Genomic DNA, 18,273 nt, shown 5'->3' on the forward strand with positions numbered 1-18,273 from the left:
ATTTCACAGAAGCTTGACAGAAAGTTTAACTCCATGATGCACTTTTAATTGCTCGATAGCCGGGTTGATTTCACTGACATAACGGAGTTTTTGCCTTCCTCGCTGAGAGGCTATAAAATCATTCGAAAAAGTCAAAGTAGTTATGTCACAGACATAACCGGAATGGCGTAGACCAGGGAAGGTATTTGCCGATGGGCCTCCAAAAAGCTTTTTTAATTTATTTCCTTCCAGTTAAGGAATTTACTATAATCATGTATGGAGCACTTGTAGATATTTTACTAATGAACAACTTTGTAGAACATTGTTTTGTTCTAAACTGAATGCTATTGACATTAGAGCGTAAACAAAAATTCCCTCACCATCGCGAGTGAGGGACGCAGATGGTGGCATTTTTAGACATTGTTTACGCTCTAGTGTCAACAGCATTCACTTTGGAACAAAACAATGTTCTACAAAATTGTTCGTTTGTACAAAATCTACAATTGCTTCATACATCATTATAGTGAATTCTGTAACTGGAAGGTAATAAATCAAACGAGGGCTTCGCGATGGTTTTTTGCCATTTGCCATCCCTGGCGTAGACTACGTAAAGTTTTGAGATGTGGACATAGAGTTTTCCATATCTTAATTTTGAAGAATTAGCTAGATACTTGAAATACATTAACGGAATAAGATCGTAAATGGGAGATGGACCCCCCAACAAGACAGAACTTACACACTCCAGTCAACTCAATCGGACCGCAACTGCCATGTAACCATACTTTGAATACATACTTAGAAAGCCTTATTTAAATAATGGAAACATCGAATGGAGGAGAGAAGAACGAAAAACGATTTTTTCGCGAACCGAATGAAAGTTTGGTAGCATGTGGGGGAGATAGAGGGGTTGGGGGGGGGGGAGCAGCCTCAGAAAGCTGTGCAATCCGTCACCCCCGAAGACCAACACTAGTTCCTGAAAGGCATTTCACCGACTCATCACGGGTGGGACGAGGGACTGGGGGTGAGGCAACTCCGAAGAGTTGGGAAGTCCTCACCCCCTTCCTGATTGTTTCACAACAACGACCCACGAGAGGCAACTGTTCGGCGAGAAGGCAGCAGGCGTGGCCTCATCTTGTTGCTGCCTCGTCGTGGGTGGGACGAGGGACGGGGGGTGAGGCAACTCCGAAGAGTTGGGAAGTCCTCACCCCCTACCACGAAAGATCCAAACGGTCCGGCCATCGAGAGGCTACTGGCTGACGGTGACGACGAGAAGGCGATGCGCGCTTCTTTTGCAGTTCTGGTCCCTCTCTCTCCTGCTGCTGCTGCTCTGGTCTCTCTCCTGCTGCTGCTGCTCTGGGCTGAGCTTTCCTGCTGCTGCTGCCGGTCCGACGTCTGAGACGTGAATGATGGTCTTAAATCTGGCGCAGTTTCTTATATATATTTTCGGCCTGCTACTTCCCCTCCTTTTTCGCGACCTGTACCGGTCGCGCTGCTTGTGTGATTTTCCCCTCAAAATAGGTACTTGCCTTCCCGTTCGTGAGTGGGAAGCGCTCATTTTGCTTGCAAAATCTCTGCATTTTGAAAACATTTTGAAACATTGAGTTGTTACAATAGTAAAACTATTTTGCCAACATTGAAAATTAAAAGCAAATTGCTGAATAATTTTCGAATCGAATGGAACCAAAATCGTGCCGATTCGATTTGAGGGAAGGAAGATATAAGCGATTGACGGATGACGCAATATTCCAGGGCCTTCGGCCCGGGTTTTTTGGAATGACACTCCAGTACCTTCGACAAAGACGTAAGTCTACGTCAAAATGAACTTCCTCATTAGACCTCCTAGACCCACCTTCACGTATACATATCGCCTCAGAATCAAATTCTGCCCAAATGTTTGTATGTGTGGTTGGATGATGATCAAAATAATTGCACTCGATTTTGTCAAGACTGGCCGAACCGATTTTGTCTTTGTGGATTCATTCGATCCGCCTTTGGGCCCCATAAGTCACTATGTATCTATATATCATGATGTTTAGTAAAATACATCGAAAGTTATGTTTAAAAAACGTTGTTTACTTAAGTCCGAAAGATTGTAAAAAGGGTGGGTTTGTAAGCAAATCCGTCATGTTATACATTGTTAGAAAGGTATTTGAAAGAAAAAGGTACCGTAAAACGGGGTGACTTTGATAGCCGGGGTGACTTTGATAGGTTTGCGATTTTTCCGCAAAATGCAGAGTACAATTAAAATACGTAAGGAATGGTTTAGAAACATACTGACCGTGGTCGAGAAGTGTTTTGAAAAGTTTAAATAGTTAGTTAACTATAATTAAGAAAATGTTGATGAATTGCATTATTTTAATATTCTCAAAGTGTCATGATTTTCTCAATGAACATGATTTTGAATTGGAAAACGGAATGCATTTTCGGATTCTTTGGATTAAACCAGGTTAAATGAGTTTGTGAATAATAAATAATGTGTTCTTGAAACACAATTAAAAAAAATCTCCAAATTTATAGGCAATTTCAGTAGAACAAAATTCATGTAAAATGTGAAAACGTGTGATTCGTGCTTGGTATTCAGTATAAAATGCAATATAAATCGATTATTTTATAAACAAAACTAGTTTTAACAAATTTCAGGCAAATTTCCGACTTTTTAACAATTTAATAAAAACATTGATTTTTTTTTCTGAAAAACTATATCAGCTACTTAAGTGATGGTACATTAAACGAACAAATAAAGTTTGAACATCTTAAATATGATTTTAACAAGAAAAACTATGCCTATCAAAGTCGCCCCGGAATTAAAACTACGAATTTTTAACGTAACTATATTTTTAAACACTATTGAAAAAACTTTTTTTTCCAAAATTGTGCATGGACTTTGTGTGGCCTACCCCAGTACATGTTTTAAAAATAATAATGTTGAGAAAAACCTTACCTGTTGGAAAAAAATCTAAAAACTAGTTGAAAGCCTATCAAAGTCACCCCGGTTTACGGTATTTCCAACGAGCCCAAAAGATTGAAGATTTGACAACACTATCAAAAGTTATTAGCAATTGTGCTAAAACATAATTTCGACGAATACAAAAAGGGTGAAAATTGGGGGGAGGTGTCCACGTGCTTCCATCCCGCCAGTTCATATGTATAGCCTTAGTGTTGTGTTCACTGTATTTGATATTTTGTGAACCACACCGTATGCTGTACTCGACAGATATGGACTGGTTCCCGGCCGGGCTGATGGGTCTCGCAGCTGGCTAGTTGAACGTACCTGTTAGAACATCAAATCATGATGTTTTATCCTTTTGTTTCCTTAGTAACAGTAGCATAGTTAGTTCAGCAAGGGAAGCAATAGTTTGATCCGTTCAGCTGTTCAAGCAATTGCTTTCGATTCAAACTTGTGCTGAACATTGTTGGACTACCTAGACTACTGTTCAAAGGAAACAAACACGAGGGTACAAAGGGATAAGCTCCCCCCGGATGGGGCTAAATTGTGGAACGCTCCCAGTAAGTTTTACTGAGCTGCTTTGGACATTTTAGGTAATAGTAGTAGGAAAATAGTTAAAGCTCGGTATTAATTCACTGGGAGGTCGTGTGGAAATTCCCGTGCTTGTGAAGTTCTGTTTCTGTGTCACTGTTGTGTTAGTTTGTAACATGTTCGACATGAAACTTCTAACCAGCAATGATTAGTTATGCGGAATTCTTCAAGTACGGGAGCACGACGAAAATTAGACGACCCGAAGAAATAGTGAAAGTGACAGTGAAAGCAAATAAATAAAGTGTCAATAAATAATCATAAAGTGAAAATATTATTATAAATATATTTAATATTATATTACACTTTATATCTGTGTGAAACTCACTATCAGAATCTAATGTTTTCTCGTGTTCTCTTTTGTTCTTCTCGTTTCAAACCGAATGAGCGAGCATCTGACTTGCTACACAGCTGCAGGACAAATTAACACCAGCTGTGATCAATACCACACCGACTGACGAGGTTTGCTACCAAGCTTGGTGTCCACGGCTATATGTCCAACCGAGAGACCTCCAAGGTCGCAGGGAAGTATTAATTAGTATCGTCTTTTTATTTTTGACCCTTTTGTTAATACAAATTTCTTTGCAGATACCACTTTAAAAGTATGCCTCGCGGCCTGCTTTGATCTTTTGCTTATTCTATCCGCTTTCTACCCCCAATGTGTCCTGCACTGGGGGTGCCTGGGGTAACTTCGAGTTGACCTGGGCCGCCCGAGGAATTATGTCGTAGGTGGCTCGTGTACTGGTTCACTCACCTCTCCTCGCGGCAAGGGTTTCCGTAGGTCTACACTCGAACATGCAACATGGGACAGCATGAATCTTCAGCTGAAGCCGGACGAATGTATTCCGAAATTACAGAATTACAGAATACAAAAAGGGTGAAAATTGCAAAAGATCCGGCTGAGGCAGCATTAGGCTTTATGGAAGCTTTTTTCATGTTATGGCTTAAAGACTAATGCCGGTTTTCCGTGCATGATAAAGCTGTCAGACCAAATTTGTCGGACCAAGACTGTCAGACCAAAGAGTAAAAAGTAAACAATCTTGGTATTTGACGTCGGTGTACACAAATGAAGAAAAGAAAATTTGAAAAAGAATTTTATTTTTTCAATTCAATAACTAGGTAGTTTTAGACTGCAAAATTAAATGTACGCCAGGAAATTATTAAATAGTGCGTTGTCCTGTACACCGACGATTAAATAAGCAGTTAAGAACCTTATTCGTCCACTTAAATTTTTGATCGGGTTTTCGGTTTACACCTGAACAATCTTGAAATTATATATGCGGATTTGTGATTCCTCTCGTTCCATCATTCCCTTGAGCAATTCTCTACCAAAACCGGAAATGGATTTTATTTGTGTTTTTTGATTTGGCTCAAACTTTGTGGGGGCCTTCCCTGTGACCAAATAAGCTATTTTGTGTCATTGGTTCACCCATACAAGTCTCCATACAATTTTGGCTGCTGTCCATACAAAAATGGTATGTAAATATTCAAACAGCTGTAACTTTTGAGTGAATTTTCTGATCAATTTGGTGTCTTCGGCAAAGTTGTAGGTATTGTTGAGGACAATTGAGAACTTTTTTTTCACTAAAACTCAATTTCCCAAAAAACGTACTTTTTGATTTTCGATATTTTTTGATATGTTTTAAGGGACTCAAATCCGCAACTTTTGAGCTATAGATAAACATGGTCAAAAAATCTGCCGCCAAGTTATGAATTTTTGAAAAATAGTGATTTTTGGAAAAAAATCCAAATTTCATGCAAAAACAAATTTGAAGTTATTTTTTAATGCAAAATTGAATTTGCAATCGAAAACTAGGGGAACATCATCTAATTCCAGCGTGCCTCTAATGTTGGCAGGTCAGAACTTGGACATTCAATTAAAGCTAATTAAAAGCGTTTTCAACTGAAATCGAGTGATAAATAGTTAAATAAGAAGTGAGCAAGCATGTTTCTATCAAAAGTTTTGCAAAATTAGTTGTTTAAATAGTGAAAACCAGCTAATTGGACGGAATTAGGAGCGAGTGCTTAACCTGCCAAACATACGAGAATTTCCCCTACTTTACAATTTATTTGATAAAGGGCTTCGTTTTCAAGATATAGGCACCGAAAGTTTGATTTTAGCAAAATATTTGCAGTTTTTCGATTTTTAAAAATAGTGACCATGAGCGACCATTTCTAAAAATATTTTTTTTGAAAAGTTCAGAAAGTTTGCTATAAAATTGTCTAAGAGACATTGAAGATTGGACCTCGGGTTGCTGAGATACAGCCGCTTTAAGAAAAAGAAACACGAAAATTGAAGTTTTCTAAGTCTCACCAAAACAACCCACCATTTTCTAATGTCGATATCTCAGCAACTAATGGTCCGATTTTCAATGTTAATACATGAAACATTCGTGAAATTTTCCGATCTTTTCGAAAAATTTTTTTGAAAAAAATTAAATCAAGACTAACATTTTAAAAGGGCCAAACATTGAATATTACGCCCAAAAATTCATAACTTGGCGGCAGATTTTTTGACCATGTTTCTCTATAGCTCAAACGTTGCGGATTTTAGTCCCCTAAAACATATCAAAAAATCTCGAAAATAAAAAAATACGTATTTTGGGAAATTGAGTTTTAGTGAAAAAAAAGTTGTTTTGAACGCTGGAATTTAACCCGGGCATGGTCTTCGGGTCTATAGGACCCAGTAGCACTATAAAAGTGATTGTAACTTTTGACCAAAAACACCTAGAGATCTGAAATTTTGTGACTTTGTGTAACTTATTAAGACACACATTCTGGCCAAAAATGAACTTCCGGTGGCCACCGGAAGTGCCCGCCAAAAAAAAAAAACTGACACCAATGGTATTCCGGGTCTATAGGACCCAGAAATGTTTTCGGCTGCCAAAATTCGAGATTGTAACCGATTTTGGATGTCTTGACCTCGAATGAAAGGCTAGGATGTCTACTTTTTGAATCCGACCGGCAGAACCGGTTTTGGACACCGTGGCCACCGGGAACCTGCTATAACCGAAAAAAGTCCTTTTTGAGGCCCCTACTTTGAGGAACTGTATCTCCGAAACGATTGCACATAGCAGGTTGCTTCCGGTTGCATTCGACAGATAATAACCTGAATTTTAAGCCCCAGAAAAAATAATTGGTCCATAGTGGCCACCGGTTTCGGTAACCCGGAACTTCCGGAAAACTTGATTTTTGAAGTTTTTGACATAAAACCGTCACACGGACCAGTCTTTTGAAACGGATTATTTTGCAAATCATTGCAGAAGGATACTACATACTACCCCTGACTGTTTGGTATCGGTTCTGGCCAACTGTGGCCAATCCGGAACCGGTTCCAGGGGTACCCTAAACGGTTCCAATAATTGTCACGCTAGAAATCCGTCATGTTGCATATCAAACTTCATGAAATTGAAAGTTATGACGATCTGAGGTCATGTCGATGTCCTCTGACCCAACCTGGTCACTCCGGAACCGGTTACCGGTGGCCACTGAGGGACACTATCGGAATATGCAATGAACCCTATCATCCGACGTATCAAACTTCATGAAATTGAAAGTTATGACCATCTGAGGTCATGCTGATGTCCTCTGACCCAACCTGGTCACTCCGGAACCGGTTACCGGTGGCCACTGAGGGACACTATCGGAATATGCAATGAACCCTATCATCCGACGTATCAAACTTCATGAAATTGAAAGTTATGACCATCTGAGGTCATGCCGATGTCCTCTGACCCAACCTGGTCACTCCGGAACCGGTTACCGGTGGCCACTGAGGGACACTATCGAAATATGCAATGAACCCTATCATCCGACGTATCAAACTTCATGAAATTGAAAGTTATAACCATCTGAGGTCATGCCGATGTCCTCTGACCCAACCTGGTCACTCCGGAACCGGCTACCGGTGGCCACTGAGGGACACTATCGGAATACGCAAAGAACCCTATCATCCGACGTATCAAACTTCATGAAATTGAAAGTTATGACCATCTGAGGTCATGCCGATGTCCTCTGACCCAACCTGGTCACTCCGGAACCGGCTACCGGTGGCCACTGAGGGACACTATCGGAATACGCAAAGAACCCTATCATCCGACGTATCAAACTTCATGAAATTGAAAGTTATGACCATCTGAGGTCATGCTGATGTCCTCTGACCCAACCTGGTCACTCCGAAACCGGTTACCGGTGGCCACTGAGGGACACTATCGGAATATGCAATGAACCCTATCATCCGACGTATCAAACTTCATGAAATTGAAAGTTATGACCATCTGAGGTCATGCTGATGTCCTCTGACCCAACCTGGTCACTCCGGAACTGGCTACCGGTGGCCACTGAGGGACACTATCGGAATATGCAATGAACCCTATCATCCGACGTATCAAACTTCATGAAATTGAAAGTTATGACCATCTGAGGTCATGCCGATGTCCTCTGACCCAACCTGGTCACTCCGGAACCGGTTACCGGTGGCCACTGAGGGACACTATCGGAATATGCAATGAACCCTATCATCCGATGTATCAAACATCTGAGATCATGCCGGAAGACGAGGGGTCATAACTTTCAATTTCATGAAGTTTGATACGTCGGATGATAGGGTTCATTGCATATTCCGATAGTGTCCCTCAGTGGCCACCGGTAACCGGTTCCGGAGTGACCAGGTTGGGTCAGAGGACATCGGCATGACCTCAGATGGTCATAATTTTCAATTTCATGAAGTTTGATATGCAACATGAAGGATTTCTAGCGTGACAATTATTGGAACCGTTTAGGGTACCCCTGGAACCGGTTCCGGATTGGCCACAGTTGGCCAGAACCGATACCAAACAGTCAGGGGTAGTATGTAGTATCCTTCTGCAATGATTTGCAAAATAATCCGTTTCAAAAGATTGGTCCGTGTGACGGTTTTATGTCAAAAACTGCAAAAATCAAGTTTTCTGGAAGTTCAAGGTTACCGGAACCGGTGGCCACTATGGACCAATTATTTTTTTTGGGGCTTAAAATTCAGGTTATTATCTGTCGAATGCAACCGGAAGCAACCTGCTATGTGCAATCGTTTCGGAGATACAGTTCCTTAAAGTAGGGGCCTCAAAAAGGACTTTTTTCAGTTATAGCAGGTTCCCGGTGGCCACGGTGTCCAAAACCGGTTCTGCCGGTCAGATTCAGAAAGTAGACATCCTAGCCTTTCATTTGCGGCCAAGACATCCAAAATCGGTTACAATTTCGAATTTTGGCAGCCGAAAACATTTCTGGGTCCTATAGACCCGGAATACCATTCGTGTATGTAGAAAACGAAGACCATGGCCAGGTTAACAAAACAGAATTCGCAAACATAACCTCAAAGGGCGGAAATTTCAATCGACATTCTTCGCTCTTCGCATTGATCGTATCGTCCTCCATGCTTAAAAATCTGGAATTAATCATCTTAACCCACCGGCGTACGTGTACTTTGTATACACTTTGTAAGAAATGCCAAAACACGCGACTTCCGAAAGGTTAAGCAACCATAAGAACCAAAGTTTATCTGTGCTCCCGTTCTACGCATAATTGTCCCATGTTCAAAAAAGTGCAACTGAGAAAAACGCGATTGAAATTTTTCGACCGTTTTTTGTGTTTCTACGCATAATTGTCCCGTGGGTTCCTATTCACCCTGTAAGTCCCTAATCATCCCAGTTAGCAGTTTATCACTCTCATTAGTATTCCTCTTGCTATACAATAGGTAAACAAGACACAATACTTCGTCAAACTGATAATTTCGTGATAGAAAATACTTGGTGGGACAATTATGCCTAGAAGTACAACGATGGGACAAACAGACTTGGTGTTGTTTTTGATGAGTTTCCTAACAAAATACTTAATTTTATGTGTTTTTCGAAAAGTAAACGTCAAACTAAACCTAAAAATGACAAAAAGTCTGAATCGACCAAAAATGACATGGGACAATTATGCGTAGAACGGCAGTGTGGGGTTAGCAAAAATAAGTCGAGTTGTGTAATGATTGTTGTTTTTTTTATAAAACACGAGGATATTTCAAATATTTTTAAAAGTTTTTTTTCCTCATACTGTATCTCGTAATTTTTAGAATTTTATAATATATTGATGAAAAAGACTACCAGAATCAATCCCTTGGGCCTTGCCAGGGGAGTATTATATAGATCGTTATAGTACTCATTTTGTCAAGGGGCATGGATAGTTCCGTCATGGTAATGAAATTGAGGGTTTAATTGTATTGTTCCAAATACTGTTAAAACTTCCATTTTATTAACACAATGGATATCGTTCCATGCTGATGAGAACCCGCTTTGCCGTAGCACCAAGGCTTATCGATGTCTTTTGGCTTAACCATCTAGAAGTCGCGTATTTTGGGCACTCTTAAAATGTCCTTACAACGTGTGTACAATGAATACTAACGCGACTGCTGGTGAGTTAAGCTGGCGTCGAGACCAAGAGGTTCTCCGATAGTGGAAATATCACAAATGTACAACAAACCGCTACATATGTGACATTTCCCCTATCGAAGGTGGGAGTTAGGTTAGGACTTAGTTTTCAAAAAAATAGTTTCTCATTCGAATTCCAAATTAAAATTAAAATAGGGTCTTTGAAGATTTTACATTTAGTAATTTTAGGATTAAGATTAAAGATAACAATTATCAGAATTACATTAGGCAGTCAGCGGGGCAAGTAATACAGCCAGAATCGTTAATTTTCATTCATGTTGAGTACTGTTCTGATTTGTCAAAGTTGCCATTGCATCTCGATCAATCAATAATGAAATGATATCGGACAAAATTCGTTAATCTGTTGAACTAACGGTTCTCGGATTATGGTTGTATCGACCATTGTTGCGAATCGAGGATCTACTGGAGTTTTGACGATCAAATGGAGCCTAACATTTCAAAAGGGCGCATGGGTTTTGTGAGCAGGATAGTGTGTCCCTTTCACTTAAATGATAGTTTTCATATAGTGTGAGAGGGTTACACTCTTGTTTACAAGAGTTATGTGCCCTAATGAAATGGAAGGCATGAAATGGTCGTCTATTTTCTCATTCACGACGCCTGTTTAACTGTTCACGTCGACTCCTGGAACTGTTCATTTATGTTTATTGGTTTTGGAAGCGGCAAGACAGGTTTAAAGGCAAGATAAAGGAATGTTTGGCTTTGTTACTAAAAATTTTGGGGATTTAAGATTAAAGTTATTTCAGATAGTTTAGTTAAGGTTTTGGCAGAAATGCTTCTAGGTGCAATGTACGACAAGACTACTGACGGACGTGACAGGACGAGGACCCCGTTTATAGGTGAGCAATTCTCTACGAAATCGGTCTTTTTTCTTCAATTTTAATTTTTGTATTTTTTAATCCGGCTGAAACTTTTTTGGTGCCTTCGGTATGCCCAAAGAAGCCATTTTGCATCATTAGTTTGTCCATATAATTTTCCATACAAATTCGGCAGCTGTCCATACAAAAATGATGTATGAAAATTCAAAAATCTGTATCTTTTGAAGGAATTTTTTGATCGATTTGGTGTCTTCGGCAAAGTTGTAGGTATGGATACGGACTACACTGGAAAAAATAATACACGGTAAAAAAAAATTTGGTGATTTTTTTATTTAACTTTTTATCACTAAAACTTGATTTACAAAAAAACACTATTTTTAATTTTTTTTATTTTTTGATATGTTTTAGAAGACATAAAATGCCAACTTTTCAGAAATTTCCAGGTTGTGCAAAAAATCACTGACCGAGTTATGAATTTTTTAATCAATACTGATTTTTTCAAAAAATCGAAATTTTGGTCGTAAAAATTTTTCAACTTCATTTTTCGATGTAAAATCAAATTTGCAATCAAAAAGTACTTTACTAAAATTTTGATAAAGTGCACCGTTTTCAAGTTATAGCCATATTTAAGTGACTTTTTTGAAAATAGTCGCAGTTTTTCATTTTTTTAAATTAGTGCACATGTTTGCCCAGTTTTGAAAAAAATATTTTTGAAAAGCTGAGAAAATTCTCTATATTTTGCTTATTCGGACTATGTTGATACGACCTTTAGTTGCTGAGATATTGCAATGCAAAGGTTTAAAAACAGGAAAATTGATGTTTTCTAAGTTTCACCCAAACAACCCACCATTTTCTATCGTCAATATCTCAGCAACTAATGGTCCGATTTTCAATGTTAATATATGAAACAATTGTGAAATTTTCCGATCTTTTCGAAAAAAATATTTTTGGAATTTTCAAATCAAGACAAACATTTTAAAAGGGCGTAATATTGAATGTTTGGCCTTTGTGAAATGTTAGTCTTGATTTGAAAATTCCAAAAATATTTTTTTCGAAGAGATCGGAAAATTTCACAAATGTTTCATATATTAACATTGAAAATCGGACCATTAGTTGCTGAGATATTGACGATAGAAAATGGTGGGTTGTTTGGGTGAAACTTAGAAAACATCAATTTTCCTGTTTTTAAACCTTTGCATTGCAATATCTCAGCAACTAAAGGTCGTATCAACAAAGTCCAAATAAGCAAAATATAGAGAATTTTCTCAGCTTTTCAAAAATATTTTTTTCAAAACTGGGCAAACATGTGCACTAATTTAAAAAAATGAAAAACTGCGACTATTTTCAAAAAAGTCACTTAAATATGGCTATAACTTGAAAACGGTGCACTTTATCAAAATTTCAGTAAAGTACTTTTTGATTGCAAATTTGATTTTACATCGAAAAATGAAGTTGAAAAATTTTTACGACCAAAATTTCGATTTTTTGAAAAAATCAGTATTGATTAAAAAAATCATAACTCGGTCAGTGATTTTTTGCACAACCTGGAAATTTCTGAAAAGTTGGCATTTTATGCCTTCTAAAACATATCAAAAAATAAAAAAAATTAAAAATAGTGTTTTTTTGTAAATCAAGTTTTAGTGATAAAAAGTTAAATAAAAAAATCACCAAATTTTTTTTACCGTGTATTATTTTTTTCCAGTGTAGTCCGTATCCATACCTACAACTTTGCCGAAGACACCAAATCGATCAAAAAATTCCTTCAAAAGATACAGATTTTTGAATTTTCATACATCATTTTTGTATGGACAGCTGCCGAATTTGTATGGAAAATTATATGGACAAACTAATGATGCAAAATGGCTTCTTTGGGCATACCGAAGGCACCAAAAAAGTTTCAGTCGGATTAAAAAATACAAAAAAAATCGAATGACCGAAATCCTAGAGAACTGCTCAGGTTTTAACATCGAGATTTGTATTCCATAAACAAGTTATTTTATTTTTCGTTTTCCAGTGCGATTTTTTGATTCCATTTAGAGTTGGAATGCATAATAGTGTTTTGCTTTTTTTTTTTGAATAACTGCTTTAGAGTTCCTTTATTCGGTTTTAAATTTAGATAAACGTAACCGTTCAATCAATCCAAGTTCTTACCACTCACACCTACACTAATTTTCTTTCACCTTCCCCCTCCCGATCCCCTATATCTTCCGGTGGTGTTCATTTTGTATGCAATACTAGTTCGGCCACTACCCTTTTTTCCACAAGAAACCGGACTTGGATTGACTTGAGGCCGCGTCCCCCACCTTGCTCCGTAAAACGAAAACGAAAACGAAAAAGACTACCAGAATCAATTTATTGTTCATCATAGTATAAATATTTAAAAACCTCATGAAAAAATAAAGTTTGATAACCCTGTAACCGAATTTTGGAATATTTATTACCAGAGGAACATCTCTTTTCACCACCAGGAAATGACGTCTGCGAAGATCACCCGCTGCAAGCACTACTTCCATGGCGTCTGCCTGCGGAAGTGGCTGTACGTGCAGGACCGGTGTCCGCTGTGCCACGAGATCATTATGAACCAGGACACGCCGGCGGAAAAGGGCGCCGTTGAAGGCAGCGCAGCGGTGGCAGCCGAGGACGAAGCCATTCTTCAGGCCAACGTTGCTGCTGTGGTCCCAGTGGGACAGGTTGGTTGATCATTTTGTGGGAAAATTTAAATGGAAAGAATAATTTTTGGTTTAATTTCTCTCAGGGAATTCTCCAAAACTCCGCGGTGGCCGGTGCCGCCCCGGACGCTTCCTCCAGCTCATCAGTCAACGCTAGTAGTAATAGTAGTAACAGTAGTATAATGGCTGCTGCGGCCAGCAGCAGCACCAGCCGGAACCCACTTTCCGTCAGTGGCTTCCGAATCCCGTCGACAGCCAGCGGTTCTTCGACTTCTTCGTCATCGTCGTCGTCGTCGGCCTCGTCTTCGTCCAGTTCTTCAGCGACGACGACGATGGCTGCGGCCCCGACGTCCGGTCCTGCGGGTCTGGGAAGTTCCGAAACGGCGGCCGCCACGGCCGCGGCCATTTCGCAAATCATCCGGCAGCACCAGCACCAGCAGCTTCGGTCCTCCGTCGATCGGGACTTTCTGGACGAACTGGAGTAGAGTACTCAAGGGACAAACTGACCGCCCGTCCGGGGGTGCACTAGATTTATGCTTCTAAACTGTTTTTAAATCTAAACCTCGGCTAGCCTCCTGAATCCGTCGTGTACATTTGTCCCCGTTAGGTTTCTACATAATTGTTGTGTTATTTTTAGCCAAAATTTGCGTAATTGTTAAACTCTTCTAATTTCATGTAGTAGAACATTGTGTCCGGTTAGGTAAAATAGCATAACACTGGTAACAAAAAACGGTTCGGTGGACGGGTTCGGACAGAGTTGAGAGTGAGGAAAAAAGGCGGCGGGAAATTATAGGCTTAAATGAAGACGAAATTGGCCGCTAAAATTGATTGTAATTAGCTGCCAGTGATGGGGTAGTAGAGGGTGGAGAAAATTGTAAACTCATTTGTGGCTGTGTTTGTGTGACGAGAAAAGACGAATAGCGCGAGCGTTGCGCAATTGTCGTTTTGGTTTGATTTTGTTCGTTTTCGGTTACGTGGTCAATTGTGTTATGTAAGAATACAAAATTGTCGCAAGCGAGAAAGAATTTGTTGTGCGTTTTACTGGAAGATTCGATTACAATTCAAAGCACAAAGCTGGTTGGAGATTTTCTTGTTTCCATCAAGGAAGAAGTAAGTTTTATCCATTCCCTTGTTTATTTAGAAAATTGCTTCGGTGTACCGTAGTGCAATACAGTCCAGACTCGATTATTCAAAAGAGCCTATAACATCCAGTACTTTGTTCTAGAAATCAGGAGGAAATCCAGTTTTTTCGTGAAAATTTAACACGTAGCCTTATGTGTGGGACAAACTTGTTTAGCGTTTTTCTTAGCTAGCTGTTTTTGCATATGGGACATTTATGCGAACATGGGCAGTAAACTACTCTAAAGTGAATTTGAATTTTTTAATCCAAGATGGCGGGGATGAAATAAAAAAATGCATTATTTAATTTAATTGGCTATCAACCATTCAAATTTGTCGCGTAACTAGAATTTGATTTCAAAAATAAGTAAATAAAAAAATATGAAAAAAAATTTTGTGATTCGATTCTCCGATTTCCGTGTTGTTTCTTTTTTAACAATACTTTGTTGTACAAAACTGGTGGATATTCGGACTTTCCGCGAAAGGTTAGTAGGTTATAGAACCGAACAAAGTTTTGCTTATAATATCAGAGTTTTACAGTCGTTTACGCAAAATAGGAGAAGGGTTAGTGCTACAAGGATAACCATGTTGACGAAGAACTTTAGGTACTTGAATAACACGTCCCAAGATGGGAAAGGATGTTTCATCTTCAGGAGTTTCATTTCGTTGCGCGAAATTTTGGATTGCTACCTCGTATAGAGTCCTAAGACGAAGTTCTTCTTCAAAAATACGAAACAATTAGCTTTACAAGCAAAGGTCTTGGCGGTCTCTATTGCAAGATTTCTACTCGTTTATGTTTTTTGTAGTTTAAAGAAAAATGATCCAACGTGGTTTCTGCTAATACGACGAGTGCTGTTGCAAAATCATGTTTTGCAACGAGTTGAGTACAACTATGTTTTGTAATTCCGGAAAACACCCTTTGAATAGATTTTTTTCAATAAAACTTTAGTTTCTCTGCTTGATTTTTTTTGCTGTCAAGTTAATCGTTAAGGTTCAAAAGTAAAACTTTACGATACAAGCGCAGAAAAGTTGATCTTTGCATCTATTAAGTGGATGCTGAAAGGGATGCTGAGGGAAACTATTTTGATCTATGCGCCGGTATTTGTAGCACTAAAATTCGTGCAAAAAAAACTTATGCACGTTGGTGTACAGATTACGGGGTAAAAGATGATCGAATTGTTCACCTAGCGCTCACATGTGTTTCGGGACCAAGTTGCCTTCGGGTATGGGGATCATACATATAGAAAAGTAGGCTGATTCGTCGCTTGAAAATTTCAGGAAAAGGAATTGCAAAAACAAATATTTTATCACTCAAATGAGTTCTATAACGAACTTTTCAGCACTGTTACTTTTGGTGATAATAAGTAGGCTTTTTCGTCACTATTGAATGACAGGATAGGTAGATATTTTCAAAACGGAATTTCAAAAATATTACCATAGCCTGCTTCCACTCGTTTCACGCTTTCAAAAAAAACCTACCATTTGTTTTTTTTAACTTATTTTTATTAGGTCCTCTTTGGTGCTACGACCAGGTTGGGACCGAGGATCGATCTATCAATAACATCAAATACAACTCCTTACATCCCATACTTGGAGATCATGTAACTGACGAGGGTTACTTGGTCCAAGCGGGTCTTGCAGGTCTTGAACCTGCCGATGTACTCGGAGAAAATGCCCCACAGCTCAGCCGAACTGTAGAGCACCTCCCCGGCTTCCTCCTCCGTGACTCCACCGTCTCGGGAGCCACCTTGACTGCTTCCTGCGGGTTGAGGGCGATCCTTCGATTTTCCGTCCGGAACTGCGCTCGGCAGCGGAGGGAACTCCGCCGGCGAGAACACCGGAACTGCTGGACTCTGCTTCTCCGCCTTCCTTACCGGCGGGTTCGGTTTCGACGCCTGCTGGCGCCTCCGGATGAAGTCCGCACGCTTGGAACAGCTGCGGTTCGTGGCTTCGTGTGCACCAGAGCAGTTGGCACACCGCACCTACCATTTGTTCGAGGTTCAGAATTTTATGAACGCTTGTTCACGATTTTGGGAACTGATATTTCTCCGTGTGGGTTTTTATCTTAAATATCCTATTTAACAAAAACATATGGGTCATTCTCCACCAACTTACACAGCAGTTGCCCCGACCCCTCTTCGATTTGTGTGATACTTTGCTCTAAGAGGCAATTTTGGTCCCTGATCACGTATCCGAGGTCAATTTGTGATACCTCGTGACGGTTGGGCGGTACGACCCTTTTCATTTTTCTTGATTTTTACTAAAACACGTTTTTCAGTAATTTGTAGCTCGAAACCGTGAAGAGATAGAAATTTGGTGTCAGAGGGACTTTTGTGTAAAATTGGACGCCCGATTTGATGGCGTACTCAAATGCCGATTTATGGAAGTTTGGGAAATGTTTTTGCTATCCGAAATTGCAACTCACAGGAAACAAGAATTCCAAACTTCGGATTTTGACGATAGACATTTTGAAACTTATTAACAAATAGAATAAAAAATGTCTCTCAAAATTAATTCAATAGCTTCTTTTTGAAAATTCTAACGACGTCGTTCCATTTCCACTCTAAATTTATTCGAACCTGTTTTACCACGAACCACCCAAAAATCAATCGTTCAGGATTAAAAAAAAGTATCCGAACGAGTACGACGCCGCAAGTGATACTTACTCACACATACAAACGCATACACTACACAAACACACACATCTGTCTATTTATGTGCTTTCTTTATTTTTATTTAAATCTTTTTTATTTAGACTTCATTGTGGGTGGGCTAGCGCAAAGTGGTAAAGAGTAATGTAAACAAACATTTACATAAATAAAGATAAAATACTGTTTTTTTTTTATCAAAACGCGAAAGCGTGTAAAAGTTGTGCAAATCATCGAGGAAATAGTCAAAGAAGCGTGATTTGCGCCATTTTTGCGCTTTTTTTCACATGAGTTGCAATCTGATAGAGAAGAGAAGGTAAGCTGGAGTGAAACGTAAGGGAAAATCATCAAACGTGTAAATATATATGAACAGACAAAGCTATCAGTAAATGGTTAGAGAAAATCCTTGGAAAAACAACAAACCACAAGGAAAAAGAAGAATGATTACTGCAAATATAGCCCTTAAGTTCTTATTAAAGAAAGTCAAGTTTAATTTTAAAAATCCGAAAGCACTCCAAATTTGCCTCTGCAAGGTCGAACACAAAAGAAAGGAAAAAAGAGGGGACTTTGACCCCAATCGTCGTCGCTTATTTTTCTCCGATTATTTGCAAATATATTTGAAAGTGTAACCAGTTGAAGAGGGGTGGTAGGTGGGAGAAAGATGGTTCAAACGAAGGTGAAAACCAGCGAAAATCTTGGCGTGTGTCAGGTTGTGAAGTAAAGGGTAAAACAAAAAAAAAATAAGACAATGCCCAGAATCGGACTGAAAGTGAAGAGTTTCGGTTGGTTGCACATTTCTTCATTATTTTGTTGGTTATTTTTGCTTCTTCTGGTGAGGGAGTGAAGGTCTGAAGACGCTTCAACAAAAACAAAAAAAGCCCGCTGGAAATTGGCCATCACTTTGTACTGTTTTGGGGTCATAGGGCGTGACAGATTTGTGGCTCAAGTTAGTGATGGCGAAAATATGAGGTTGCGAATTAGGCTTTTTACCTAACCTCAAACTCGAGGTTGCGAAATATGTGGCATGAGTGTGTGTGAGAA

At 39.2% G+C, this 18,273-nt stretch overlaps 1 protein-coding gene across 2 annotated transcripts in view; it reads left to right on the forward strand.

Annotated features, from left to right (window-relative positions):
- LOC120418736 (protein TRC8 homolog) overlaps positions 1 to 17,635 on the forward strand; it is a 68,288-nt gene extending 50,653 nt beyond the window's left edge. For both annotated transcript variants that reach the window (XM_039581209.2, XM_039581211.2), the window contains exons 7-8: positions 13,265 to 13,486; positions 13,552 to 17,635. In XM_039581209.2, coding sequence (XP_039437143.1) covers positions 13,265 to 13,486; positions 13,552 to 13,950 — 621 coding nt within the window. In that variant the 3' untranslated portion in view covers positions 13,951 to 17,635. The remainder of the gene's footprint in view (positions 1 to 13,264; positions 13,487 to 13,551) is intronic.
- The last annotated feature ends 638 nt before the right edge of the window (positions 17,636 to 18,273 follow it).

The sequence above is a fragment of the Culex pipiens genome, chromosome 1 (genome assembly GCF_016801865.2).
Source record: "Culex pipiens pallens isolate TS chromosome 1, TS_CPP_V2, whole genome shotgun sequence".
NCBI lineage: Eukaryota > Metazoa > Arthropoda > Insecta > Diptera > Culicidae > Culex > Culex pipiens.